The sequence below is a fragment of the Sceloporus occidentalis genome, unplaced genomic scaffold, assembly GCF_023333645.1.
Source record: "Sceloporus occidentalis isolate IW3139 unplaced genomic scaffold, rSceOcc1.0.p SCAF_2, whole genome shotgun sequence".
Lineage (NCBI taxonomy): Eukaryota > Metazoa > Chordata > Lepidosauria > Squamata > Phrynosomatidae > Sceloporus > Sceloporus occidentalis.
The window spans coordinates 252,879,407-252,907,032 of NW_028316982.1; the positions used below are offsets into that span (position 1 = coordinate 252,879,407).

General features: G+C 43.0%; 1 protein-coding gene across 2 annotated transcripts in view; it reads left to right on the top strand.

The window, feature by feature from the left end:
* Window positions 1–27,626, top strand: part of LOC149319999 (platelet-derived growth factor D-like) — a 217,453-nt gene that overhangs the window by 119,275 nt on the left and 70,552 nt on the right. Inside the window, exons 2-3 of one of the 2 annotated variants that reach the window (XM_089512745.1) lie at window positions 17,489–17,693; window positions 21,754–21,934. In XM_089512745.1, coding sequence (XP_089368871.1) covers window positions 17,489–17,693; window positions 21,754–21,934 — 386 coding nt within the window. The remainder of the gene's footprint in view (window positions 1–17,488; window positions 17,694–21,753; window positions 21,935–27,626) is intronic. The other variant, XM_089512746.1, reaches the window with a different exon arrangement.

Genomic DNA, 27,626 nt, shown 5'->3' on the forward strand with positions numbered 1-27,626 from the left:
GGTGCTGCTCCTGGAGGCCTCCAGGAGCAGTGCCCGACCTTTCCCCCAGCAATGGCGGCGGAGAGGAGGAGGAGGAGGCCGAGCGCCTGGGGCCTCTTCGGCCTCCTCTCCGCCGCCGGCGCCAGCACCTCGATGCAGGGGCTGAGTGGCGGACTGGAGGCTAAGAGGCCTCCAGCCCGCCACCCGGCCCTTGCACAGAGGTGCTGGCAGTGGCGGAGAGGAGGCCGAAGAGGCCTCTGCCGCTGGTCCTCTGCTGCCGCCGCCGCCGCCACAGATGGGCCGGGTGGCAAGCTGGAGGCTTCTTGGCCTCCAAAACCCCCACCCGGCCTTCCCCCCTGCTACGGCTGAGGCGGCGGCGGCGACAGCAGCAGCAGCGACGCAGCACTGAGGAGAAAAGGTAAGTAAGGAGGGAGGGAGGAAGGGAGGGAGGGAAGGAAAGAGTTGGGGGGAGGAGAGGGGAGGGAGGGAAGTTGTCCCCAATGGCGGCGCGCGTGCACGTGCACCACCATTGGAGACAAAATCCCCGGATTTGCCATATGCGTATGCTCAAATCCGCGCATGGCAAATCCGCGTATAAGGAGGGCCGACTGTATGTCATATTAAACTTTATCCTATAATATCCTGCTTTGCCAGTAGCTCTCAAGAGTCTCCATCAGATGCCCTATTGCTTTTGATCTATTCAAGTGGAGATGTTTGAAACTGAAACTAGAACTATATACAAGGGAAAAATGCACCATATGATTGAACAATGTCATGACTCCCTTTTCTGGGGATTAACAACTAGCATGTTCGCCAGAACTAAGCTTTCTTTTGTGCAGAGAGAAAATATCTCACAATATTAAGACCAATATCAATGGACCATCATCTCTCCATTTCTCTTTGACCAATATTGGCCTTTTCTCTAGCATGATTCCCAACTCTGCTGTAAATGCATTTTTCATAATCAATTGCTCTTCATTTCCCACATGTTCCAGTGGAGGAAATGAAAAGAAATGAAAAATCTGGGATGTATCTGGCTGGAAATGAAAATATTAAAGGCTTTCTTCAACACCTTAATATATCATATTTATTTCCTAACCTTGAATTATTCAAAAGTGAGAGGGATTTTTTATTGGGGGCACCTGTCAAGGTATTGCATTCTACAGCAGTGCCCCAGGCTTGGTGTGTAAGGGAAGTGCGCACACACATGCACACAGACAAATACAAAAACAGTGCCTGAGCTAAGAAAAGGATGATGCTGAGCTCATCTTATGTGTGGTGAGGGAATGCTAGCATGCTTTTCTTGATTAGCAGAGTGAATGAACTCACATCATCTGTCTTTCCAAAGCATTATGAGGCTCATTTAAAACCATACTGCCTCTGGCAGTCTCTTCTCAGCAGGTTAGACCTCAAGTGTAAACCTACCTAAAGAATAAGGGCATATTTCATCTTAAACAACAGGGAAGACTTGCCTGCCAGAGCATGTGAAATTAGCAAGCAATGAGGTAGTGTTTTGAAAATTCTAAAATAATAATAGGCAACTGAAGTTCCATGTCAACCAATGTGGATTAGCATAGCATGAGGGAATTCTCAAACAGTGATGTTTCTAGAGGGTGTAAGGGGTTCAGACTGGACTGGGTGGCATCTCAGAGAGGAATATCTCTTGGTGCATTTGTGGGAAAAGATTGCTTTCCAGTGTGTACTGTTGTGCTTCTCCATGGGTAGACTGGGACTCCCAGAGACTGAAGGTCCTGAGAAGGATCTAATCAACCCATCAAGAGCTAACAAGGAAGACAGCATGTCACAGCAAAACCCTTCACTGAATGGTGTCTGGCAATGGCATAACTAGTGGGTGCAAGCTACACCAGGTGACACCCCAGAAGAGAGGTGACACCTGGTTGGGCCTCCTGCTGCACCACACACTGCTGCCACAAGGAGGACAATGTGGCGACACTGAGGGAGAGGGCCTGCCCCACTCCACCTCACTGCCATCGCATTGTCCTACTCATGAGTAATATGATTGGAGGCACTGAGGAAGAGGGCTGAGTGCACTACCCCTGAAGCCCTGCCCCCAAGGGCCCCATTCCCATCCTGTGTGACATCCAGGGCAGGGATGCCACTGGTGCCTGGACCACTTTGGAAGTTGCAAATAAGGCGGGTGAAATGGAATGGCATGGGACACAAATAGCCTTTCAAGTGCCTCATTATCTAATTAGTCATCTAATTCAGGTTAATAATAATTATCCCAGTTGTAGCATCTCTTCAATCTGTTATGGTCTTCTTTGATCACAAGACGAAAGAAGAATCATATTACCAGGAAAAGGGGGGAGAGAGAAAAGACAAGACAGTGTATTGAAAATTGCGCACCATCTGGTAAACAGTGGTTCCACTTAAGATGGCCCATATTGGCAGCTGGTGGCTTCCATATTATGGTCCTTCTACACTGTAGAAATAATGCAATTTATGACTTTAGCTGTCCATTTTATGACAGACAGCCACTTCACATGCTTATGATGATAGGTGTCATATAAAGTGAAGGAAGAATCAATATATGTGTGGTGTGTTGAGTAAAACCACCCTGGGGTCTCTTTCACACTACACACGTATAGTGCCATGATTCTACTTTAATTACCATAGCTCCATCATAGGCATGCTGGAATTTGTAGTTTATGGTGGTTAGAATTGTTGGCCGGGGGTTCTAGCTCCTCATCAAACTATAAATCCCAAGATTTCATAGAATGAGGCCATGGCAGTTAAAGGAGAAAGTGTGAAAATGTACCTCCTCCTTGGAAGAGTTATCTTCACCAGTGGCAGCTGATGCCTTCCATGGCACTTGGTTTTACTTGGAAATTTAAAGGTGCTATCCAAAGATCTGGACCTATTTGGGTTCCACATCTTGGAGATTTCCTTTAAACTAAACTAAATCACAGAGTAGATTAATTGGTCCACTAAGAGGGAAGCCACCATCCCCCGTTTGTTTGTTTGTTTGTTTGTTTGTTTGTTTGTTTGTTTGTTTCAAGGATTTTATCCTGTCTTTCTCCAACAATGGGATCTGTTGATTGGAAATGATCTCTTGGGGTGTATCCACACTGCAGAATTAAAGCAGTTTGACACCATTTTAACTGCTATGGCTCAGTGCTATGGAATTCTGGGATTTGACATTTTGTGAGATATCCAGCCTGGTCTGTCAGAGAGCTTTGGTGCCTCACCAAACTAGAGATCCTAGGATTCTGTAGGATAGAGCCATGGCAGTTAAAGTGATATCAGAGTGCTTTCATTCTGCAATGTGGATACACCCCTGCACTGATTTTAAGTGATATATAAAGACTTTTTTTGTTTAACACATAATTGCAACACAATCATGTCCCTGTGGAAAACTGGGAACTTTCTAGTAGTGATTATAGCATAAAGAGCAGAATGAGGGTCTGTATAACGATGCAGCTTCATCATTTTGGGGGGGAAAAGCCTTCTTCTTCTCTTTCTATATTTTTCAAGCTGTTTCTGCAGGTAGAGATATCTGCTCTCTAGAGAAAGGGTTGATGGATGACTGACATACTTCCGTTCTTATGCAGAAGGTGATGGATATGGATATCGACATCCACCCACCCAACAGAAGGAAAACAGCCCAAGGGAAGAGAAGGAATTGTTACATTTGTATTTCTAAGTGGATCTGAGTAAGAGCTCCACACTTTTGATGTTAAATTTACTTTCTTTGTGCTTAAACATCCATGCTTCAAAAGCCTACACTTGATTTATTGATATTTGCCTGTCAGTAAAAGGAACACAAAAAGCTACTGGTCAATGATGAGCAGTCCAGTTTTTATTTCATTTCACTCCCAATGCATTCAGTGTTCGTTAAACAAAATTAGCTTCAAAACAAAACAAAAAAGCAGGATGCATTTTCTAAGCTGTTGTTGTTGTTAGCTGCCTTCCAGTTGACTTTGACTCATGGTGACATCTGCAAGTCTCCCTATCTTCCACTGTTTTTCTTATTTCCTGAAGACTCATGCCTGTGTCCTCCCCAACTGAGTCTAGCCATCTGGTGTATGGTCTACCTCTCCTTCTGCTCTCTACCTTTCCCAGCATTATTGTCTTTTCCAATAAGTCATGCCTTCTCATGATGTGGCCAAAGTACAACAGTCTCAATTTTACCATCTTGGCCTTGAGGAATATTTCTGCCCTGATTCACTCAGGGTGAACTTGTTTGTCTTTCTGACTGTCCACAGTATCTTCAGCACTCTTGTCCAACACCACATCTCAAATTTTATTTTTATCTACTTTTTTCACGGTTCAGCGCTCACATCCATACATAGTGATTGGGAATAGTATGACTTGTATGATTCTAACTTTGGTGCTCAGTTGTATCTTTACTCTTTAGGCTCGTCTCTAGCTCTTTCATGGCTGCCCTTCCCATTCCTAGTCTTCTTCTTGTGTCTTAACTGCAGTATCCATTCTGGATGATGTTTGATCCCAGGTACAAGAAATCTTTGACTGTTTCAATTTCCTCATTGACAAAATTAAATTTATGTGTAACCACCTCTGTGGTTAATATTTTTGTTTTCTTTATGTTCAGTAGCAGCCTGCCTTTGCACTTTCTTCCTTGACCTTCCTTAGCATTTGTTCCCAGTCGTTCATGTTTTCAGCTATTAATATTGTGTTGATATCTTAGATTGTTGATGTTCCTTCCTCCTATCTTCACTTCTCCTTCTTCTGAGTCTAGCTATATTCTTTGTATGATATTTTCTGCTTACAATGTGAAATCGAAGGCTTTCATGGCCAGCATCCCTAGTTTTTTTGTGGGTTTTTTGGACTATGTAGCCATGTTCTAGAAGAGTTTCTTCCTGACGTTTCTCCAGCATCTATGGCTGGCATCTTCAGAGAATGCTTGCCTGGAAAGGACTACATACATGTTGAACAAATATGGTGTCAATATACAGCCTTGCCTGACTCCTTTGCCTATTGGGAACCATTCCATTTCTCCATATTCTGTTCTGACAGTGGCATCTTGTCTTTATAGATTTCTCACCAGAACTATCAAGTGTATTGGCACTCCCATGTTTGAGAGCATTCCATAGTTGTTGGGGGGGTTTTATGATCGATGCTATCAAAGGCTTTTCTTTCTTTTCTTTTCTTTTTTAATTACATTTTATTGAAACTTAAAACAGACAATCAAATATACAAACACCAAACATACACAATAATACACTTACATACTCAATACATTAACATACTTACAATGGAGATTCAAAAAGAAAAAAATAGTAATAATGATATATTGAAAGAGAACCCATCATTAAAATAATACATTTATACATAGGGAATATTACTCTATGATCACTTTCTTTTCCCACTCCTGTATTCCCCTTCTTCATCTTTCCCTTCTCCTATTCCTTACTTTACTTCTTAACTATCTCCTGCTTCTTTCCTTCTCATCTTAACTATCTTTGATCCTCCATTGTTTCCTTCTCTTTCCTTCAAATTCCTTCTAAAACCTCTTCCCCCTTATTACTACTTGCTTTCCTTTCCAGTTCCCCATTCCCTACGACTACTACGCCTCCATCTTCACGTTTACAAACCTTCACTCTGTCACTTTCTCCTCTTCTTCTACCACTTACTCTCACCTTCTATCACTTACTTTACACTCTTTTAAACACTCTTCCTCCATCCTCTACCTTCATTCACTTCATTCTTCCCTGACTTCTCTCTCTAATCTTACTAGATATCTTTGTCTTTTCTACTTTAAGTGTCCCTTTTATTTCTTTATATTAGTTTCTTTATTTGAAATCAATCCACAGCAGTAATATATATCTCTCTCTCCTTTTCTCTTTCTCCTTATCTTTAGACCCCAGATAGTTTATATTTTAGTACTCCCTATTTTTGATCCTCTACGTATCCCATTCTAATTTAATATTTTCTTTTTCTTTTTCTTTACAATTCTTCAATTCCTACTTTAGAGTATTAACTTTACTCTTCTTAACTTTATCATTAGATCCATCTTTAACACGTACGTGTTTCTATCTTCTATCTTAATATTATTGTATTTTAAAACCCACTGTTGCTATTTTCCCCCATTCCTTCTCTAGGTATTTCAAAACTATATTCCATTTGTCTTCTACTTCGTCCACTACATGATCTCTAAGTATTAATGTCATTTTATCCATCTCGATTGTCTCGTATAGCCTACTTAGCCAATCTCTCCTACTTGGAATTTTTTTCCCTTTCCACTTTTGTGTCAAAGCCAGTCTTGCCGTCGAAATTAGATAATATAAGATCTTTCCATATTTCCTATCCACTTCCTCCTCCCACATATTTAGTAAAAAAGTTTCTGGTAGAAATTTTATATTAGTTTGAAAAATTGAGTTGATTGTCTCGTGCACTTTTTTCCAGTATTCTTTAACCAATTTGCATGTCCACAAACAATGATATAGGGTTCCTGGTTCTTTTTGACACTTCCAACATAAGTTACTTGTTGATTTATAAATTTTGGATATTCTTTCAGGGGTCAGATACCATCGAAAAAAAGTTTTATAATAACTTTCTTTTAAGCTTTGGGATGCCGAATATTTTAATCTCTTTTTCCAAACCTTTTCCCATCTATCCATATTTAAGGGATACCCGAAATTTTTCGCCCATTGAATCATATTTCCTTTTACTATTTCATCTTCTTTTTGCCAATTTAATAATAGTGTATAAAATTCTTTTATCCATCTTGGGTTTTCTTTTTCTATTATCTTTCCGAATTCACTTTTTTTCTCTTCAAAACCTAATGTTTTGGAATCTAATTTTACTCTTTCTCTAATTTGCCAATGACTAAACCAGTCTAGATTGATTCCTTCTTTGGCTAGTTCTTCTTGAGTTTTGAGTCCCAACTTTCCCATTTCGTCTTTCTTCAGTATTTTAGCATACGTTAACCACTTTGTAGTTTGCCTTGTTTCGCGTCTTTGAATTGCTTCTTGTGGGGAGAACCATGAGGGAAATTTTGTCATGATTCTATATTTGTATTTGTTCCAGGTTTTGAAAAGTGTTCTTCTTATACAGTGTAAATTAAAGTCTTTATTTGCTTTGATCTTATCATAACCCAGATAAGCCTGCCAGCCAAAGAATAGGTTCTCTCCCTCTATTCTTCCTCTTTTAATAGTATCCATTCTTTTAACCACATTAGACAGCATGCTTCAAAATATAAAGCACATTTTGATTTTCTTAGGCAGAACACACAAACACAGACTATTGTCAATTTTCCAGGGATCCCTGGTGGCACAGTGGTTAAATGCTTGTACTGCAGCCATTTATAGCCATAAGGTTGTGAGTTTGATCCCAGGGCTCCAGAGTCAACTCAGCCTGGCATCCTTCTGTAGGCCACTAAAATGACTACCCAGCTGTTGGGGACAATTAGCTTACACATTGTAAACTGCTTAGGGAGTGCTTAAGTGTACTGATAATCAGTATAGAAATATATTTACTACTAGCTATTGCCTTTCAAATTTACAGCACTTCTCTGGAAACAAGCAAACATCTCACTCATGATGTAAACCTCTCACAGAATGCCTGTGCAGTTGAGACAGGAGAGGCAAGAGAGTGAAGATGTTAAAGTGAGTGGTTTAAGTTGAACTCACTGGATTGGCTTTTTTTTTTTACCTGCCTACATTGTGGAAGTGACGAGAGGGAGAAAGCAACAGTAGTCTTGGCATTGCCAGATGGAAGGAGTTTCCTTTGCCTGCTTAAAAGGGAGTGTGTGAAGGGGAGGAAGAAACTGGAATTTTGAAGGGACAGCAGAAGAACACAGTTCTTACCGTTTGCTCCCTGTTTGTGTGCTGTTGTCTAATGACAACCCAGCATACCCTGGTCAGGTTGCTGCATCTTCTACTCCATCTGGAAAACATTTGTACATTTCTCATGCCTGAATGTTTCTGAGTTCTGATGTTTCACGCTTTTAACCTCTTTCAAACTGATGGTTAAGACTTCATGTCCAAACTTTAAAGGAGCTAGCTATCCCTGCAAAACAGACTATCAACTCCTTCAATAGCTCCTTTATAGCTAAAGTTCAGAGGCCAAGATTCCTCCCCAGGACACAGGTATTTCTTTGTGCCCCATCCAAAACTTTCTCAGCTGACAGCTACTTGGAGAGGCTGAGAGGGAGAGACTAAGGCCCGTTACAGACGGGCCATGTAGTACGTGCGGAGCGCGTCCTATGGTTAGGAAGGGGCGGTGCTTCCACACACCCCTAACCCTAGTGCGCACTCCACATGCACAAAATGGCGGCGGCCGTTCCACACGGCCGCTGCCATAACAACGTCACGACTGCACCGCCTCTATACGGGGCAGTGCGGACGTGACATCATCGCTCCATGCCAGGGCACTTAGTGCGCCCATTTCTGAGCTCCTTCCTGGTTTGCGCCACTGGGTGCAGCCTTCACACAGCTGCGCCCAGCAGCGCAAAGGAGAAAGGGGCCAAGCGGCCCCTTTCTCCTCTTCCCCGCCACCGCGGGGTGTCCTTGGGGCTTGAAGCTTTCTAGGCTGAGGGGAAGCGGCCTTTTGCTGCTTCCCCGCAGCCCAGAAAGCGGCGGATCGGGGCCTCAGCGGCTGCCAGTCTAGCCACTGAGGCCCCGATACACCGGGGAAAGGGGCAGGTGCAGACCGCCCCAAATGGACAGTCTGTAACCCGCCCAAATGTCATTAGGAGTGGTAACCAATACCCCAGACAATAGGAACAGAATTCAAAATGATCTTGACAGATTTGAATGCTGGGCCAAAACTAACAAAATGAATTTCAACAGGGAGAACTGTAGGATACTACACTTGGGCAGTAAACATGAAATGAACAGATATTATGACATCTGGCTTGACAGTGGTACATGCAAATGGGATTTTGGAGTCTTAATGGACTACAAGATGAACATGAGTCAACAGTGTGGAACAGCAATTAGAAAAGCTATTGTGATCCTTAGGTTGCATAAATAGGAGTATCTAGATCGAGGGAAGTAATAGTGCCACTTTATTCTACTTAGGTCACACCTCACCAGTAATACTGTATCCAGTTCTGGGCACTACAGTTCAAGAAGGACATTGACAAGTTGGACCATGTCCAGAGGAGAGCAACAAAAATGATGAAAGGTCTAGAAACCATGCCCTAAGAGAAGGGGCTTAGGGAGCTGTGTATGTTTAGTCTGGAGAAGAGAAGGTTAAGAGGTGACAAAGTAGCCGTGTTTAAATATTTGAAAGGGTGCCATATGGAAGAAGGAGCAAAGTTGTTTTCTGCAGCTCTAGAGACTAGGACCCAGATGAATGGATACAAACTACAGGAAAAATGATTCCACCTAAACATTAAGAAGAACTTCCTGACAGTAAGAGCTGTTTGACAGAGGAATAGGCTGCCTTGGAGTGTGGTGGAGTCTCCTACTTTGGAGGTTTTTAAACCGAGGCTAGATGACCATCTGTTGGGAGTGCTTTGATTGTGTCTTCCTGCATGACAGGGGTGGGACTGGATATCCCTTGGTGTCTCTTCAAAGGCTATGATTCTATTCTTCATGTTGCAGCTCAAGGACAAAAGGAAATGGGTGTGCACTTAGAGACATAGTGCAGTCTCCCATCCTGTTTCCCAAGACCATCCATTGAATTGTCTCCATACTCTTTCCCCTCCCTACTGATAAGAAGCAGAGTTTTATTGCTATGGGAGAAATTTTGGATGTTATGCAAAGGGTGTACTCCCTGAAAAAGAGGCATATGTGTGGTGGAGAAATCACACTTAAATGCATGTATGTCACCAACAGGATTCCAGCCAGAATGGCTAGCAAAACACCACCTGCCTCTCACCAATGCAACCATCACATACAAACCTCTACAGATCATATGCAGACAGGGCTCTGTCCTAAGAAACCTACCATGCATAATTTGGTTTGATAGGGAGAGCTTAAACAGGAAGATTACCTATACTTATCATAATAGTGATTTATATGGAAGTCACAGTTAGTGTCAGTGCACTCTCTGATGTGAGGATCTGAGTCATAACTTCCTGACATAGATTCATATTATATTTGACATACAAGTTCTGTCTCTTCTTCACACAATTAACCTATGGCTGACCTAAGGCCAGGCATTTCTACCTTATCTAGCTAAAAGGTTCACAAGATCATAGAACTTAAAAGAGTTTAAGGTACTATTACCTTGTAGAATGAAAGTTTGCCTTAAGCTGTGAAGACCATTTGAGAAAGAGTGATTGCACTTTTACTTTAAGGAAAATACTTCTCCTATCTAAGGTAATAAAAATGCTACCTGAGATTTGAGGAGAGGAAAGTTTGTCTTGTGTTTGAAATTCAGGAAATGGTAATTATCCTCAAGGTTTCATCTTGATAAGAGGAACCCAGACTGTAGAGAAAATTGCTTCTTGTCTTTTGAATTATGCCTTATTAATAAGATGCTAGAATAAGAATGAGTTAATCGACAACTGTGGTGGTCCTAGTGGGAATGGGTGTGGTTAGAAACACATATAAATAAATAAATAAAACTTTAATTTATATCCCGCTTTTTGTTTCCACAATCAAAGCGGCGTACAACCTTTAAAAAAATACAATATATACAATTTCCCCCCTTAAAAAAGGATTAAACAATTCCATCCATTAAAATTACAGATAAAAATCTAAAAACAATACTACAATAATAAAATAACGGTGGGCAGAGTCTTAATTTGTATATGTCTATGGGGGGAGCGTTACATGGCCGAGATCTTTTCTGGGAAGGCCTGCCGGAAGAGATCTGTCTTGACAGCTTTCTTGAAGCTCTCAAGGTTGGCAATTTGACGGATCTCATCCAGCAGGACATTCCATAAACTGGGAGCGATCACGGAAAAAGTCCTCTGGGAGGTTGCCGTCAATCTGGTCTTTGTGGACTGCAACAAATTCCTCCCAGAGGATCTGAGGGTACGGGGCGGATTGTACGGAAGGAGGTGATCACTTAAGTAGGTTGGGCCCAAGCCATGAAGGGCTTTAAAGGTAATGACCAACACCTTGCACTGTGCCCGGAAACGAATAGGCAGCCAGTGGAGTGATTTCAATATAATAATAATAATAATAATAATAATAATAATAATAAATCGTTTATTTCTAGCCCGCCTTTCCATGAGATCAAGGCGGATTACAACATCATAGAGCAACAAATGATAAATATCAACAATACAATATAAAACAAAATCAGAGATTAAAACAAGGAATTAAAAACACAGATTAAAAACCTTACAAAAACTAGCCAAAGTGCAGGTGCAAAAGGAGGGGGGGGGGAGAAAAAGCGATTACAACTGGGGGAAAGCTTGTTCGAAGAGAAAGGTTTTGAGTCTCTTCCTGAATTGGTCGAGGGAGGGGGTCGAGCGGAGCTCTTCAGGAAGCAAATTCCATAACTGCGGGGCTGAGATAGAAAATGCCCTCTGTGCAGTTGTAGAGCGTTTCGAGGGTGGAACCCTCAGAAATTGCTTCCCGGTTGACCTGAGTGTGCGGGGCGGACTATATGGGGAGAGGCAGTCCTCCAAGTACCCTGGGCCCAAGCCATTTAGGGCTTTATAGGTTATAACCAACACCTTGTATTGTGCCCGGAAGCGAATAGGCAGCCAGTGTAGATCTCGCAGAACAGGTGTTATATGGCTGGACCTGGAACATCCAGTGACCAGTCTGGCTGCCATGTTCTGCACTAACTGAAGCTTCCGGGTTTGGTACAAGGGTTGCCCCATGTAGAGCTCATTACAGAAATCCAACCGAGAGGTTACCAGAGCGTGTACCACCATTTCAAGGTCCCCCCGGCCCAGGTAGGGTCGCAGCTGGCGTATCAGCCGAAGCTGATAAAAGGTACTCCTGACCGTCGCATCCACCTGAGATGTAAGGTGGAGCGATGAGTCCAAGAGCACCCCCAGACTGCGAACAGAGTCCTTCAGGGGAAGCGTGACCCTGTTCAGGAAAGGTGGACAAATCTCCAAACCTGGACCCGGGGAACCTATCACAAGTACTTCCGTTTTCTCTGGATTCAGTCTGAGTCTGTTTTCCCTCATCCAGCCCATTACTGAGTCCAGACAGGCATCTAGAGGAGAGATGCCATCCCTGGTCACTGCATCAGTCGGAGACACAGAGAAAGATATTTGGGTGTCATCAGCATGCTGATAACACTGCGCCCCATGTCTCCGGATGATCTCTCCCAGCGGTTTCATGTAAATGTTAAATAGCATGGGGGACAGAATGGCTCCTTGAGGGACACCAGATGTAAGGGCCCTCTTATCGGAGCACATGTCCCCCAGCTGCACCATCTGGAATCTACCCAAGAGGTAGGAACGGAACCACTGGAGCGCAGTGCCCCCGATTCCCAACTCTCTCAGGCGTTCCAGAAGGATACCATGGTCAATGGTATCGAAAGCCACTGAGATGTCTAAGAACACTAACAGGGACACGCTTCCCCTGTCCATGCCCAGATGGAGATCATCAACCAAGGCGACCATGACAATCTCAACTCCATAGCCTGCCCGAAAGCCAGTTTGAAATGGGTCTAGAAAATCAGTATCATCCAAGACCGATTGAAGCTGAATGGCATAGGAGTGACTATATAGGTGTAATATGGTCACTCCTAGTTGTTCCTGTAATCAAACTGGCTGCCATATTCTGCACCAGTTGAAGTTTCCGACACAAGGCACAAGGGTAGCCCCATGAAGAGCGCATTGCAAAAATCAAGTCTTGAGGTTACCAGTGTATGTACTACAGTTTCGAGGTCCCTCCATTCCAGGAAAGGGCACAGCTGACGTATCAGCCGGAGCTGATAACAGGCACTCTTGACCATTACATTCACCTGATTTCTCATTTGAAGTGACGAGTCAAGAAGCACCCCTAAGCTGCAAACACAGTCCTTTGAGGGGAGCGTGAACCCCTCTAGGACTGGAGGTTGCAGCCCGATACCTGATTTGGGGACCCCTACCGTAAGTACTTCCGTTTTGTCTGGAATCAGCTTGAGCTTGTTTTCCCTCATACAGTCCATTATTGCTGCAAGACATTGATTGAGGAGAGAAATGCCATCTGTTGTCATTGCTGATGACCAAGACATGGAGCGAGATATGTATATGACAAGTGTATCAAATTATGAAGCTTTGTGAATTGTGACCCTAGAGCTGGATCTTCACAAGCCAGAATACTCCAGGAGCAGCCTGGAGTATTCTGTCCCTGGAACTACCCCAATGTACTGTTACTTTAGCATTCCATTGCGACACCATTCACATGTGTGTTCTGCTAGCTGTTCACATGTGTGTTCTGCTATGCCACTCCACACTGGCATGAGTTGCTTACTCTGAGGTCAGAACATGACACCCAATGTCCATCACATGGCTGGGTACCTTGTTCTGACCGTTCAGCAAGTGACCCATGGCAGCAGATGGCACAGTGGACACGTTGTAAACAGAAGAGGACTCTAGATCTTCTGGGAAGATCTGGAACAAAAGGACCCGATCCAGACGGGCCTAAAGTGTGCCCTTGTCACATGCTAGAGGTTGGCCGAGGGCGCACTGCCCATATGTGCCTCACCCCTAGCATGTGACTTGGGCGTCAAAATGGTGGTGCCCTTTACAGATGGGCGCCACCATTTTGACATGATGGACGCCTAGCATCCACACGTCGCGGCACCATAATGACATCGTGAGTGCACCATTGACGCACTGCGCATCATTATGGTGCCGCAAAAAGATCCTGCTTTTTGCGGGGTTTTTTTGCTCCGTGAGGGAGCCGTGCGGTTTGTCTTGTCCTCGCGGAGCAAAACATGGTGTGGCCAGACTGCCCTTTTTGGGTGGTCTGTACCCCGCCAAGATGAGTTATTTTAAACCATTGCAAGGTGGGGATATACAGCAGGTTCAGTGCTGAAGCGGCCAGATATCATATAGACAGTTGGCATCAAAACCAAGGACTGGGCTCTGCATCATCAGGTCTACTCACCCTGAGAGCAGAGGGAGGATGTTTTATTTGGCCCATGTAAACTGTGTAGGAGTGATAACTTGAGCTGAACCCCAGTACCAGTGCATTGAAGGTGATGAGTTAACAGGGAAGAAAACACTCTGATAAATATCTGAATTGATTGAAAAGACTCAGATTGTGTTCAGAAGGTGTGATAATTAATAATATTATTATTTATATCCTGCCTCTCTGTGCAACACAACCGGGGCAGCTTATACGTTAAAATACATAATCCCGTATCCCAATAACCCCCCCCCCCAAAAAAATTCCATTAAACAGTTTACAGATTAAAACATACCTTAAAATGTTTTTTTTTACATTGTTTTTTTACATTGTCTCCACCCTACACACACACATATGTCCTTTCTCTTCTTTGAAAACCTGACACCTGTGGTATGCTTGTATGCTGTGGCAAAATTGTACCGTGGGCCCTTCTCTTATGCGGGGGATCCATTCCGCCCCCCTCCCCCGCATAAGAGAAAAACACGTAAGCTCAAACCCCATAAGAAGTAATGGGGCTCGTGCCCACGGCACGCCCCATTACTCTTTCCGGGGTGCGGGAGGCTTTTTTTCCGGTGCGGATTCCAGCATATGCTGGAAGCTGCATATGGCGCGCCGGCGTATGATGCAGGCACACTGTATCCTGAAATGATACTAGAGTCAGTCGTCAAAGCTAAATGGAAAGAAAAAATAAAGGACTTGCTACCAAAGCCACAGAAAACATCCCCAGCCTGAAATTGTTTTAGATGCTTCCCAAGAAACATTCTTAAAATTTTCTCCCCCTTTTGTGGAGGCCCTAAATCTCTCCCCCTTCAGATAAAACAACATTTCAGAGCAGAGTTATTCATCACCACCACTCTACTATTTCTAAATGTTACAGTCTTGATTGGATTGTTTACCCTTCCCCCGAAACTATTTTTTGTGTCATTGCTATACAACATAATGTACAGATCAGCCACAGTACACCTAGAAAACAAGGGAACAGAATATATGCTGATAATGTGTGTTCTTATTTGATCACCTCTGTTTTTGTTGTTATTGTGTTCTTAATGGAAGCTTTCAAGCCATGCGTAAGTTCTTTGGCTAGTAGACAGGATAAGAACAGAATGAAAAACAACATGGGTCTCAACTTGTTCTAATTGCTCTGAGAACAAAGGTGGGAAATAATGATGGGAAGCTACTTAGCAGACAGATGTCATCTGAATCACACTTCAGTTGACTTTGGCCAAGGAGACAGTGATTCATAGTGTGGTTGCCTTTTAAGAACAATAGGACAAAGGGTTCCGTGACACCTTGAAGATTTTAGAGAATCTGTTGGGGACAATGCTGAAATTAAACAGCAGGGAAAGGCTAATGGTATCTTGTTCCAAAGACATCTATTTGGTTTCTGTTGGAGAAAATAGTGCTTCATTATTTGAAAAGCTATACCTTGTATATCTAAAGTCTTTTGAAGGTCACAAAGAAGAAAAACAGCTCCAGAGATGCAAGATCTAGGGGACTGGTCAGTGGTTCCATGTATGAGATGTAGTTTCATACTTTAAAGGAGATATCCAGTGTGTTGTACCATATCACTAATATAGGTCCAGCTCCTTTAAAGTATAGAATAAAACATAGGGTGAATTGATCACACACCTGACATAGAAATCTCCAGCCACCCCAGTCTATTTTACAGTGTCCAGACTCTCCCAAGAAGGAAAGGATATTCAGCTGGTAGAGTCTGGTTTAATGATTGATAATATTATGTAATAAATATATGGGTAGGGGACCATAGATGAAGAGTACAGCCCATGGCTAGGAGAATTTTAACAACTGATTTGCTTTTAAGAACGAGCTTTGATGGATTTGTGCTTTGCTTTTCTAAAATTGCCGTGTTTAAAATGTGTTTAATTCATTAGTGTTTAAATGTTACAGTTAGTTTAATTGTATGGTAAAATGATAATCTTTAGCATGCTTGCATTGATAGCTCTGGGGAGGGTGTTTGTTTGTTTGTAAAGTAATTTATCTGCATCTGTTTTAACCTTATGATGAGCCACCTTGTGTCTCATTTGTGTAAGAAAGGTAGGATATATATTCAGCCAATCCATCAATAAGCTCCCAAATTAAATTCCTGACAGTTCCAGTTTTAAAAGATTACATTAAGTGGCAACGGGAGATGCATTTCAAAGTACTACCTTTAGTGTGGGTAGTAGACAACACTGAACTCAGTGTTTGGATGGTCTGACTTGGGATAAGGCAGTTTCCATTTTTAGATGGCCCTTGATCTGGTCTAACAAGTAGTTTCTTGATGTGAAATATTAAATATCAGTGCCAAATCCCAGTCTTAACTATAGTTAGGTTCCTTATGGACCCAGTAAAACTAACTAAATAAATAAATTGCACTTTTCCTGTAATAGAAACTATTCCTTAGGTTTTCTAGAGCTTGGGAAATTTACTTTTTAGGGCTACAACTCCCATAAAAGCATTTTCTGCGCCAAAAACAGAAAATGCTGTTTTCTGAACTAAAACTATTACATCCAAATTTTGCCCAAATGTCCCAAACCACACATAAACTGTGTCTGCGCTGCAGATATAATCTTGTTTGACACCACCTTAACCACCATGGGTCAATGCTATGGAAATACAGGAATTGTAGTTTGTTACGGCACCAGAGCTGTTAGAGAAGGCTAAATGTCTCACAAAACTACAATTCCCAGAATTCCATAGTATTGAGTCATGGAATTTAAAGTGGTGTCAAACTGGATTATTTGTGCAGTGTAGATGCAGTCATAGCCTTTGGGCATTTGTGGATGCAGTTGAAAATTGTGCACTTTTCAAACTCTGTCTCAACAAGAAGAAAATGGCTTATATTACTCATTGCGTCCTTTCAGAGCTAAACTAGTGATGAATTATACCCCTAGTCTGTAGACTCACAACTACAATATCACACAGGGAGCTGCTAGGGGATAAGAACGGGTGATAAATTTGCTTGGTTTGCATTTTGAACTCCCTAAACCTGAATATACACTAGAACAGACAAACTGAAATCTTTCCTTTTCCACAGTTTGCAAAAAAGTGATTGAAAAATGCACACATTTCAAAAACAGCACACGAAAATATGTGTACTTTTCAGACACTGAACACTTAAATTTTCAGACATTGAGTACTTTAAAAGTAATACGTTTTGGGGAAAGGTCCATGAACTCATTTTTTATGAGGAAAAAAATTGCTAAAAAGTGTACATTTAAAAAAAGATCACAAAAACATATACATTTGACAAATGTTTCAATATTTGGAAATAGAGGTGTATTTTGAAAAAAAATACATAAATATGTTCACATTTTTATGAAGACTAAAAAGAAACCCCATACTCTGCAGAACTGGGATATAGTGAAGTGGGCAGTTGGGCAGGGAGGATAAGAACATGAATAAATTCAGGCTTGATAGCTCTTCAGATCCTATAAACTAATGTCCAGTGTATTGTAAAATTATGGTTTAAAACTTTTAAAAACAGTTTTCCCCATTCTGTTCTGAACCACATACTAATTTCTACAAGTTGTGATTACTAACAGAGAGCAATCACCTCACAGCCTTGTACCGGAAAGAAGAGACAATCAACGTTTGGGAACATGGCTCCATCCACAGTCCTCGATTCCCACAGAGCTACCCTAGAAACCTGCTATTGACATGGAAACTCCTTTCACCAGAGAATGCAAGGATACAGCTGGTATTTGATCCTCAGTTTGGACTGGAGGAGCCAGAGAATGATATCTGCAGGTGAGGATGGAGACGCTCAATGCCTTCATAAAATGTTACCTGCATCTTTGCAAAACAAAACTGGGACACTAAGAAAAAAGAAATTTATGAACTAGACAAACTGTAAGCCTGGCACATAGAATCATAGTTGGCATTGATCATAACGTCCACTAATCCAACCCCCTACCATCCAGGAATACACAGCTAAAGTACTCCTGAAAAAAGGCCACCCATCCTCTATTTTAACATGTCCAACACCCTCCAAGGCAGTCCACTCCACAGTTAAACCTTTCTTACTCTCAAGTTCTTTGTAATATTTAGGCAGAATCTTTTTTCTTGTAATTTGAATCTATTGATTAATGCCTTAGCTTCTGGAGCAGCAGGTATCCTATTTCACTCTAATATGGTTCCATGAGTGCTAATACCATGGTCCAAAACATACTGCAGAAATCATCCAGTTTGAGACCGCTTTATCTGATCTGGCTCAGTCCTAGAGAATCCTGAGAATTGTACTTTATTGTGGCACCAAAGCTCTCTGCTATAGAAGATGAAATGTTTCACAAAACTCCCAGATTTCCCTAGCATTGAGCCAGAGCATTTAAGATGGTCTCAAAGTGGATTATTTCTGCAGTGTGTTTTGAACCTATATTCATTCTCAGTGAGCTGTATTGTCGCACACAGAAAACACTTACTTGTGGATTTAAGTGAATGCAAAAATAATGTACTGCTTTGACTTCCAAAAGCAAGGAGGTAGCATAGATGGGGAGGTGTGACCTATTAACCACACAAAGACACAGTGATGACTTATGGGCAGGATGCCCACCTCACTCCAAAATGATGGCAAGGAGATGCCCTAGTGGAGGAACCACCCATGCAAAGTCAGAATTAAATATATTGTTCTGCAGATCTTTTGAAGGAATAAAATGCGAGTAGTGTTTCTCTTCACAAAGATTACAAAAATAGTTTATGAAAATGGAGCAAGCTTTTTTGGTGGCAATCTGAGTTTACTGGAAGATTAGACTAAGATACAAGGCTTGGCCTAACATTAGGCAGAGCATGAGTGTGGGTGTTGGGGTACAAAATGAGGCCATTGCTTCCCATATTGATTCTGCCCCTCAATGAAATTTTCCTTCAGTGCCCAAACTTCTACCACTGCAGTAACATACAGGGCAGCTACACTGTAGCTTGACACCACTTTAAATGTCATGGCTCCATCCTACAGGATCCTAGGATTTGTAATTTGGGAGGCACCAGCACTTTTTGGCAAAGAAGGCAAAAGACCTTGTAAAACTACAAATCCCAGTTTTCCATAAGATGGAGTTAAAATAGTGGTTCTCAATTTTTTTACCCATGTGATCCCCCCTTTACATCTATATGCAGACATCATGCCCCCTCCATTTGATGTATTATAAAATAATAAAAATAAATATTTTATTAGTTGATGAGTATATTTTCATTCACACATTCAGTTATATTCTTATTTCAACACTTTATAAGGAAATAGCTGTCCTCCTTTCTCCTTTCCTTAGCAGGGGTTTCAAGTATCCTCCAGAAAAGTGGCAGGCAAAGTTACCAAGAGGATGCATACACAGGGAAAATAAGAATTCTGCGTGTGACTGATTTTCATTGTCTCCCTCTCTGTAATGCTAGGATTTTGAAGATAGAAGGAAAATTTTATTAGAGAGGATAATTCTTATTGGGGAGGGTCAATGTATTCACACACACCCCATAGATACACCCATAAGGCAGAATGAGGCAATTGCCTCAGGCAACAGATGATGAGAGGTGATAGCAAGGTTTTGTATCTGATGATATATGGATCAAACATAACCCTTCCTGCATATGTTTTAGTTTTACAAGTACAGGGGTCACTTCACATTCACTGGGGTTAAGAATAAAGAAACCCCTGAACACAAATAAAGAAAAAAATTATTCCTTTTTACCTACGATAACACTTATCTAAGTATCTCCAAGTCCTCTGTGGCCAGCATCTGCCAGAAGCTGGTGATAGAATCATATTGGAGGACCTACAAATGTCCAGAGAAGTGTTTTCTCTACAAACGTCTAGGTTCTCCAACACAACTCTATGATCAACTTCTGGCAGAGTTGCACTGGAAGACCTAGAGATTCCTAAAGGGAACAGAGTAATCAAAACCTCAAATAATCAAATCCATAAAAGTCAACGCTGCAAATATGGAGGGACAACTATTTAAATTGTGAGTAAGTCAATGCTACTGATCTAATTCCCACCCAGGAAACTAGTTCTGAAGGTTGAAGATATATTTTCAGGCCAGTCCTGTGACATGTGACCTATGTGATATGACATCCAGACTTCCATCCAGTCTTTACACAACTGAATCTGCATTCTTGTTTGTTGAGTCATCAGGAAAAGAACGGGAAAGGGCAAATGAGGAACAATATGATGTGTGCCTAGAATGATTACCTCTATGCAGAGGTTTTTTTTCCTTTTTAATGTTTATTTTGAACAAAGTTACAATTTGGATTCATTTGGGCATACAGAGGAACTATATTGCTAGCCATACTGGCTGCTTTATGCTTCTTTTGCTTCCACAGAGCATTGAGAACATATGGATGAATTTTAGACCCTAATAAATAATCTACAAATTCCTGTTGGGAATTTGGGGAAGCCTATTGCCAAGGATAAATTTAAGCATGCCTGAATGTCATATGACATATTTTAAGACAGGTCCTTGTGTTACTGTAGTAGTGATTTTTGAAGAAAAACATCTGCTAGTCTGCTTGTCATATTGTTTTCAGAGTAGACAGAGAGTCTGGTAGGTAGTAATACTGAAATAACCCCCTACAGCAATATTCTTAAAATTTATTGGCCTACCTTTTTTTCAAGCATAAGCTTTCCTGCTACCTGAGCCAGGAAAACAAATGCCAACATTTCCCCTTCTCATTTCTTTTTCCTAGGGATGTACTTTTCTGTTTATCGTGTTTTCACATGCATGATGGATTATTTCTGAAAATTATTACCCATTTGGCTGAGATTAAATGTTTTGTGCAATTTTTCACACCTTTGCACAATTCTTGCCAAAAAAAAAAACCTCCATTTGTACATGTGTGCACATACACACACACACATACAGAGACTTGTACAAAAAAAAGTATTGTGCAGAAAAACATTTTGCATAGAAAACAGTGCATTTTGTAGCAAATATCCTTTCTGCCCAAAGTGTGGTCTTTATTTATCACACATTGCCAAAACAAAAAACAAAAAATAAAAAACAAATGTGAGGGCTAAAATCCTGTTGGCATCGTATGTTTGTGTGAATTCCCTTACATTTTTTTCCCAATGTCAAATGTTCACATTCAGTTCAAGGTTGCGGAGTTGCACTTGTGGTGCCATTTTTCATTCAAATACACAAGTCCATGGATGTGCATAAATGTGAATGTTCATTTGCTTACAAATTTGGATGTGCATTCAGTTGCTCAGGGTTGCCATTCAACACAAAGGTTGTATAATAACACAAAGTCTGGATAAATAGTTTTAGGGCCCTTACAGATTACACAGTTGTAGTGCTTTGATTTTACTTTAACTTCAGTGGATGCATCTTTGGGAATCCTGAGGTTTGTAATCTGGTGACACACTATTGATCTCTAGCAGAGAGCTCTGAATAACCCTTCCTAAAGTGCAAATCCCAGGATTCTGTAGGATGGAAGCAAAGTAGTGAAACTGGAATAATAATGTCATATTTCTGTAGTGTGAAGATACTATGTAGCCCTGATACCACTCTTGTTCAAGGATTTTTGTCCAGGACAGAGGGGAGGAAAAATGTTCTATCACTTTAATGGATGGGTGGTGATGTGAAGTTCTGTGGTTGTGTGAGATTGATTGAAAAAGTGCCTCTGATAGAAACCAATGGAAGGAACATTCCATACTTGTTGAGATTTGCCTTTCATTTCCCTATGCTTTCAGTCGTTCTAAATGTCATCCTCCAAATATTTGAAAGGCAGTTTTGCCCTTCTCCTTCATTCCAAGACCTTAAGCTGAAATTTTAGCCTTTCCTTTATAAGAAACATTCTCACACTTTTCAACCTGTCAACCTGACTCTAGATACGATTTTGTGGAAGTGCAAGATATTTCTGAAATCAGCATGCTGATCCGAGGACGATGGTGTGGATACAAGGAAGCTCCTCCAAGAATAACATCAAAAACAAATCAACTGAAGATAACTTTCAAATCTGATGACTACTTAGTGGCTAAACCTGGATTCAAGATTTATTATTCCCTGGTGGTAAGTAACAAGACCACTTCTTGTTTTATGTTTTATGTTTTAAATTCTACATTGTTTAATTGTATTTTTTTTTGGGGGGGGGTTGAGCGTTCGGACTGTATATTTTAATCTTGTAAACCCCCTCGATTGCATTTTGTAGAGAGGCGGGATATAAATAAATTTTATTATTATTATTTGTATAAAAGAAAGATTGCAGCATGGAAGGTCTATGGAAGTATTGAGGACAGATGGAGCAGCATTTACCTTTGAGCGAAGAAAAATTAACTGACCATAAATATTTCTTCTCAGACTATATAAACCACAGATCAAAGCAGGAGAGTGTTCTTTTGCTAAATGAGAACTTAAGGAGGAACCATAAACTAAAGCTCACCACCATTCACTTTAATAATGGGTTTTCAAAAATGTTATCACTTCCTGGGATGAAGGGACAAGCTGAGGGCAGCACCAAAGACTCCAAGCAATAACAGTAAGAACAGTTGCTGTTTTTAAAGCTCCATCTTGATTTGCATGTGAGGTCAGTGAGGGGAGAAAAAATGTCTTCAGGATTTATAGCTCATGAATCTAAACAAGACACACACACAGGTCATATACAATAAAGGCTGTAGGCAAAACACTGGAACATTAATTTAAGCTTTGTAGCTTTGCTTCAAGAATGGAAGCATTGTGTGCATACATCCTCACCATATTAATGAGACTGGAGGCTTTTCATCCACTAGAGCAGTTGTGGGCAACTGCCATAAGAGCAGTGACCAAATGTTATCTCCATGAACCAAACTGGCAACTTAGCAGCATACTGAAAGTGATGGGATGTCATCTCTGGCATACATTTTTGGCTAGTTTTCAACTGAAAAAAGGTTTTGGCGGAAGTTCTGAGAGGGTGAGAAAACAGCACCTTTGCCCTTTCAAATCCTTTTATTGCATTTTGGGGCATCTCAAAATTAACCCTGAAAAAAAATTCTGGGATGTGTAAGGGGCTTTGGGGGATGACAAAACTGGATCACAGGCCACACTTTCCCCACTGCTGTGTTAGAGAAACCAATATTTTTCACCATACAGAGAAAATCTAGGAAGGAAGAAGAAGACAAGCTAACTCCCATATCCATTTTATGATAATACATTTATTAGGCCTAGAGAAAAGAAACAAGATTTTGTGTGAGCTTTCAAGATCTTCAGATCTCTTTATCAGGTGAAATGTTTCAAACATCAGGAACAGGGGAGAGGAATGGGAAATAGGGAAAACTTGATATTAAAAATCAAAGAGACCACCTGTTGTCTTTGAGATGTAATAGAGACAAGAGTCTTCTGACTCTCAAATGGGGCTCATCAGGTGATGTGATGGTGTTAGATTTCTTCCAGAGCAGCCCCTAGTCTTTTTGAAAATGGAAAAAAACATTTTGGAAAATAGACAAGCCTCCTTGTAAACTCAGAACTGAGAGACAGCAGTCAAACTGTTTAGAACTGGGGGAAACTAGGTTCAAATCCTCATTGAGTAGAGATAGAAATAATATCTGAAGACTTGCAAAAAATGGAATAGTCTTCTCAGGCATCAGCTAACACCTGTGAGGAATTCTCCTGAAGCCTGTTTCTCACTTTTCCCCACTCGACTTCAAATAGATGTGAGGTCTACTCCCACCCCTCCTAAATTCTGGGTCATTTTTTTCCTGCCCTCATAACACAGCCCTGTAGTAGGATGGCAGGGAGCAGCCAAGCAAGGAGTTTCACTGCTGGCTATCATGATAGCCAGAGTTTAATGATGAAATCCTCCAGAGCCTTTGGAGGATCCATGGGAGACTACGATGCCCACATCATGCACCAACAATCAGAATATAGCCAACAATGATCCTCTTCTCCTGGCAGTGTCTTACAACACGCTAGTCACTATATGATCATGGTGGGGAGTGGGATGCAACATAGCAAAGATCAGGGGAAGTGCAGCCAAGGAAGGATGTCACTCTACTTGTGTTCTCTGATATTGCTAGTAGTAAGATCAGTCATCCTTGCACAGCTGATCCCTTCCACCAGCCACTACCATATCTGTGCCATTGTGGGTGGGGAAGGAGACACACAAGGATTGCTTGCACTGCCCATGTCAGAAAAACAAAACAACTGATCTCTTTACTTGGCTGCACAGGTCCTATTGGCCATTCTGTTCAAGAGGATGGGCAACAGCCAAGACAGAATCCTTCTTGTTTGAGGATATCTTTGAATACTACACAATATTTGAGGACATGCTGGAAGAAGGGGTGAAATTAATTAAATTATTCTTTCTTCCCTATGGGAATGAATAACTTAAAGAACCAATTCTTTAATCCCTACCACTGAGCCGTTTAACTTGACCTACCTACCTCATAGGGAAAAACAAAAACAGATGAGTGAACAAATTTTATTTGTCATGAGGTTTCATGGACTGCAGCCCAGATGTGCCTGATGAAAGGATTTGCAGTCCATGGAAGCTTTCAACAGATAACATGTCTTAATCTTGAAGTGCCAGTAGGCTCTTTGTTACTATCACTATTGCTGCAACAAACTAAGACAGCTATCACTTCTGAATCTACCTCACAAAGTTCCTCCAGGAATTAAATGGCAAAATACAGTGTATCCCACCTTGATCTCCTTAAAATAAAACTAAGGCGGGATACAGACGGGCAAAAAGGGGTGTATTCATGACGTCATGAAGGTAGAGCCTTCAGACGGCCCTTACCTGAATGCCGTCATGAACACGCCGCCCGCACGCCCCAAGCGGGAAGAAGCGGCATTAAAAAGGTGTTGCTTTTTTCCGCTTCTTTTTGATTTGCGGCGTACGTGCGCAGCTCCGTATGTAAGCTGCTGCACCGGTACGTCCCAATTGCTACGCCGCAAATATAAGTTGCCCGTTTAAAAGCTCCGTGTCAGCTGCGTCGCATAATGGGTCGGGGTCCGGGACATGCGTGGTTTGCAGTCAAGCTTTAATTGCAGCGTCCGCTGCCATGCAGCTGTGGAAGCTGCGGCACAGCTGCGGCGCATTTTAAGGCTCGTAACCCTAACCCTAGAGCCACTTGTGCGCATGCGTTGCTAGAATCGCGGGAAGTTGTAAGTTTTGCCGGCGGATGTTTTGGTTGTAGAAAGTGATAAGGGAAAGTTTGGCATTTAAAGTGACCCCCTACACACATTCCTGCGCCATTTTCACCTGGGAACGGGCACAGTTCGGCTGGTCCTGGCACAGCTGTGCGGCGGCTCCCCTTTGCCACCAGGCAGGATGGCTCAGCCATCCACCAGCACCCCGAATAAAGGCAGGGGGATGTCTTGGTCTCATACTGAGACGGCTGACCTTATAGCTATATGTCCCAGCCAAACATTTTGCAGAAACTGGAGCAGTCCTACCTGAATGCTGACACATATCGAGAAGTGGAAGAAGCCATGAGAGCTGCTGCACCGGTACACCAGAATTGCTACGCCGCTAATTTAAGTTGCCCATTTAAAAGCTCCGTGTCTGCTGCGTTGCATAATGAGTTGGGGTCTGGGACATGCGTGGTTTGCAGTCAGGCTTTAATTGCAGCGTCCGCTGCCATGCAGCTGTGGAAGCTGCGGCACAGCTGCGGCGCATTTTAAGTCTCGTAACCCTAACCCTAGAGCTCCATGTGCGCATGCGTTGCTGGAATCGCGGGAAGTTGTAAGTTTTGCCGGCAGATGTTTTGGTTGTAGAAAGTGATAAGGGAAAGTTTGGAATTTAAAGTGTCCCCCTACACACATTCCTGCGCCATTTTCACCTGGGAACAGGCACAGTTCGGCTGCTCCTGGCACAGCTGTGCGGCGGCTCCCCTTTGCCACCAGGCAGGATGGCACAGCCATCCACCAGCACCCCGAAAAAAGGCAGGGGGACGTCTTGGTCTCATGCGGAGACGGCTGACCTCATAGCTATATGGTCCCAGCCAAACATTCTGAAAAAATTGGAGCAGTCTTACCTGAATGCTGACACATATCGAGAAGTGGAAGAAGCCATGAGAGCCAAGGGCCACAACAGAACTTTGGAGGAGTGTCGCCGAAAATGCAAGTCGCTGAAATCTCAATATAAACAATACAGAGATGCCCTGGCCAGAGGTACTACGAAGGCCACCCCCCTGCCCTTTTACAAGGAGCTGCATGCTTTCATTAAAAGTGATGGAAGCATCAGGCCCAACAGACTAGTCACCAGTGGGGAGCGTGTGAGGGTCCCGGTGGGCCAGCCAGCCAGAGCCGAGCCTGTGGTGGTGGAGGAGGAGGACGAGGACGCGACCCCGGACCTTGAATGTGCCCAAGACCTTTTGATGCCCCCTCAGGGTAAGATGCGCCATGGCCCCTGGGGGGAAGGGAGGGGGAAATGGGGGAAGGGGAAGATGTGGCCCCGGGGTGGGCACAGGGCAGAGATGACCCTTGTCCCTTGCCATACAGATGAGGAGCAGGAGGAGGAGGAACACCCCGACTCGGGCGACTCCTCCAGCAGCCAGAGACCTCTGGACCCCCGCGCCCTGCTCAGACAAATGTCTGCTGGGGCCGGGAGCTCCAGAAGGAGACCACCATCTCGTGCTGGGTCCTCTTCCACGACCAGCAGCTACCGTGACCGCTCACCTCTCTCCCAGGCCAGTGCACCTGCCAGCGATGGCAGTGAGGCCGAAGAGAGTATGCAAGGTAAACCCTATATTTATGTTTATTACTGCATGGCTCAACTGCGCAATTGTGGCATGTTTCTTTCACTGCTTACTGTGCTGGTATGTTTGCAAGGTTGCTGTGGAAGTAGGCTTGTGAGTGTCCCTGGCATGGTCATGTGCTGCATGTGTCCCACATTCCTAAGGCACCCCTCCCTTGCATGTAAATCTCTCCTTTCCCCACGCCCTTAGTTTGAAGCTCTACCCTTTGCCACAGCTTCGAGTGAGAGTTCCTGCATGGCAGAATGGGGTTGGACTAGATGGCCCTCAGGGTCTCTGCTAACTGTAGGCTTCTGTGACTCTCTGCTTGTATGTCCCATAGTAGGAGGACGAACTGAAGCAGAAGAAGAAGGAGAAGGAGAAGGAGAACCACCTCCAGCTAATCCCATAGCTGCCATGTCAGCAGAGGAGAGACTTGCCACCAAGAAGAAAAGGGTGCGTCCATCAGCAGCTACTAGAACTGTGGCGGCTGTGGATAAGCTCAAGACTTGCTCAGAAGAGCACATGGCAGCACTGATGCAGCAGGGGCAGCGAGCCTTTGAGGACAGGGAGAGGGGCAGACAGTCCCGCAGGGAGCTCATGGAAAGGGCACTGGGATTTCAAGAGACGGCACTAGGACTTCAAGAGAGGACACTGGGAGTTCATGAGAGGAACCTAGAAGTTAATGTGAGGGCACTGGGATTTCAAGAGAGGAACCTAGAAGTGCAAGAGAGGGCCGTTCAGAACCAGGAGAGATCAATGGACAGGTCAGACCAGGAGCAGAGGCGACTCAACACCACCTTGGAAGCGCAGACTGTTCTGATGGGGCAAATGCTGGAGGTCATGAGGGGAGGGCAGGGTGGCCCAAGACGCAGAAGGGTACGTAGGGAGCAGGGTGGAAGAGGCAGGGCTGCTGTCCCCAGGGTCGTGGAGGAAGTGGTTGAGCAGCAGGAGCCCCCAGCAAGAGCTGGAAGAGCCAGGGCTGTCCCTAGGGTCGTGGAGGAAGAAGTAGGGCAGCAGGAGCCCCCAGCAAGAGCAATCCTTCCAGCTGA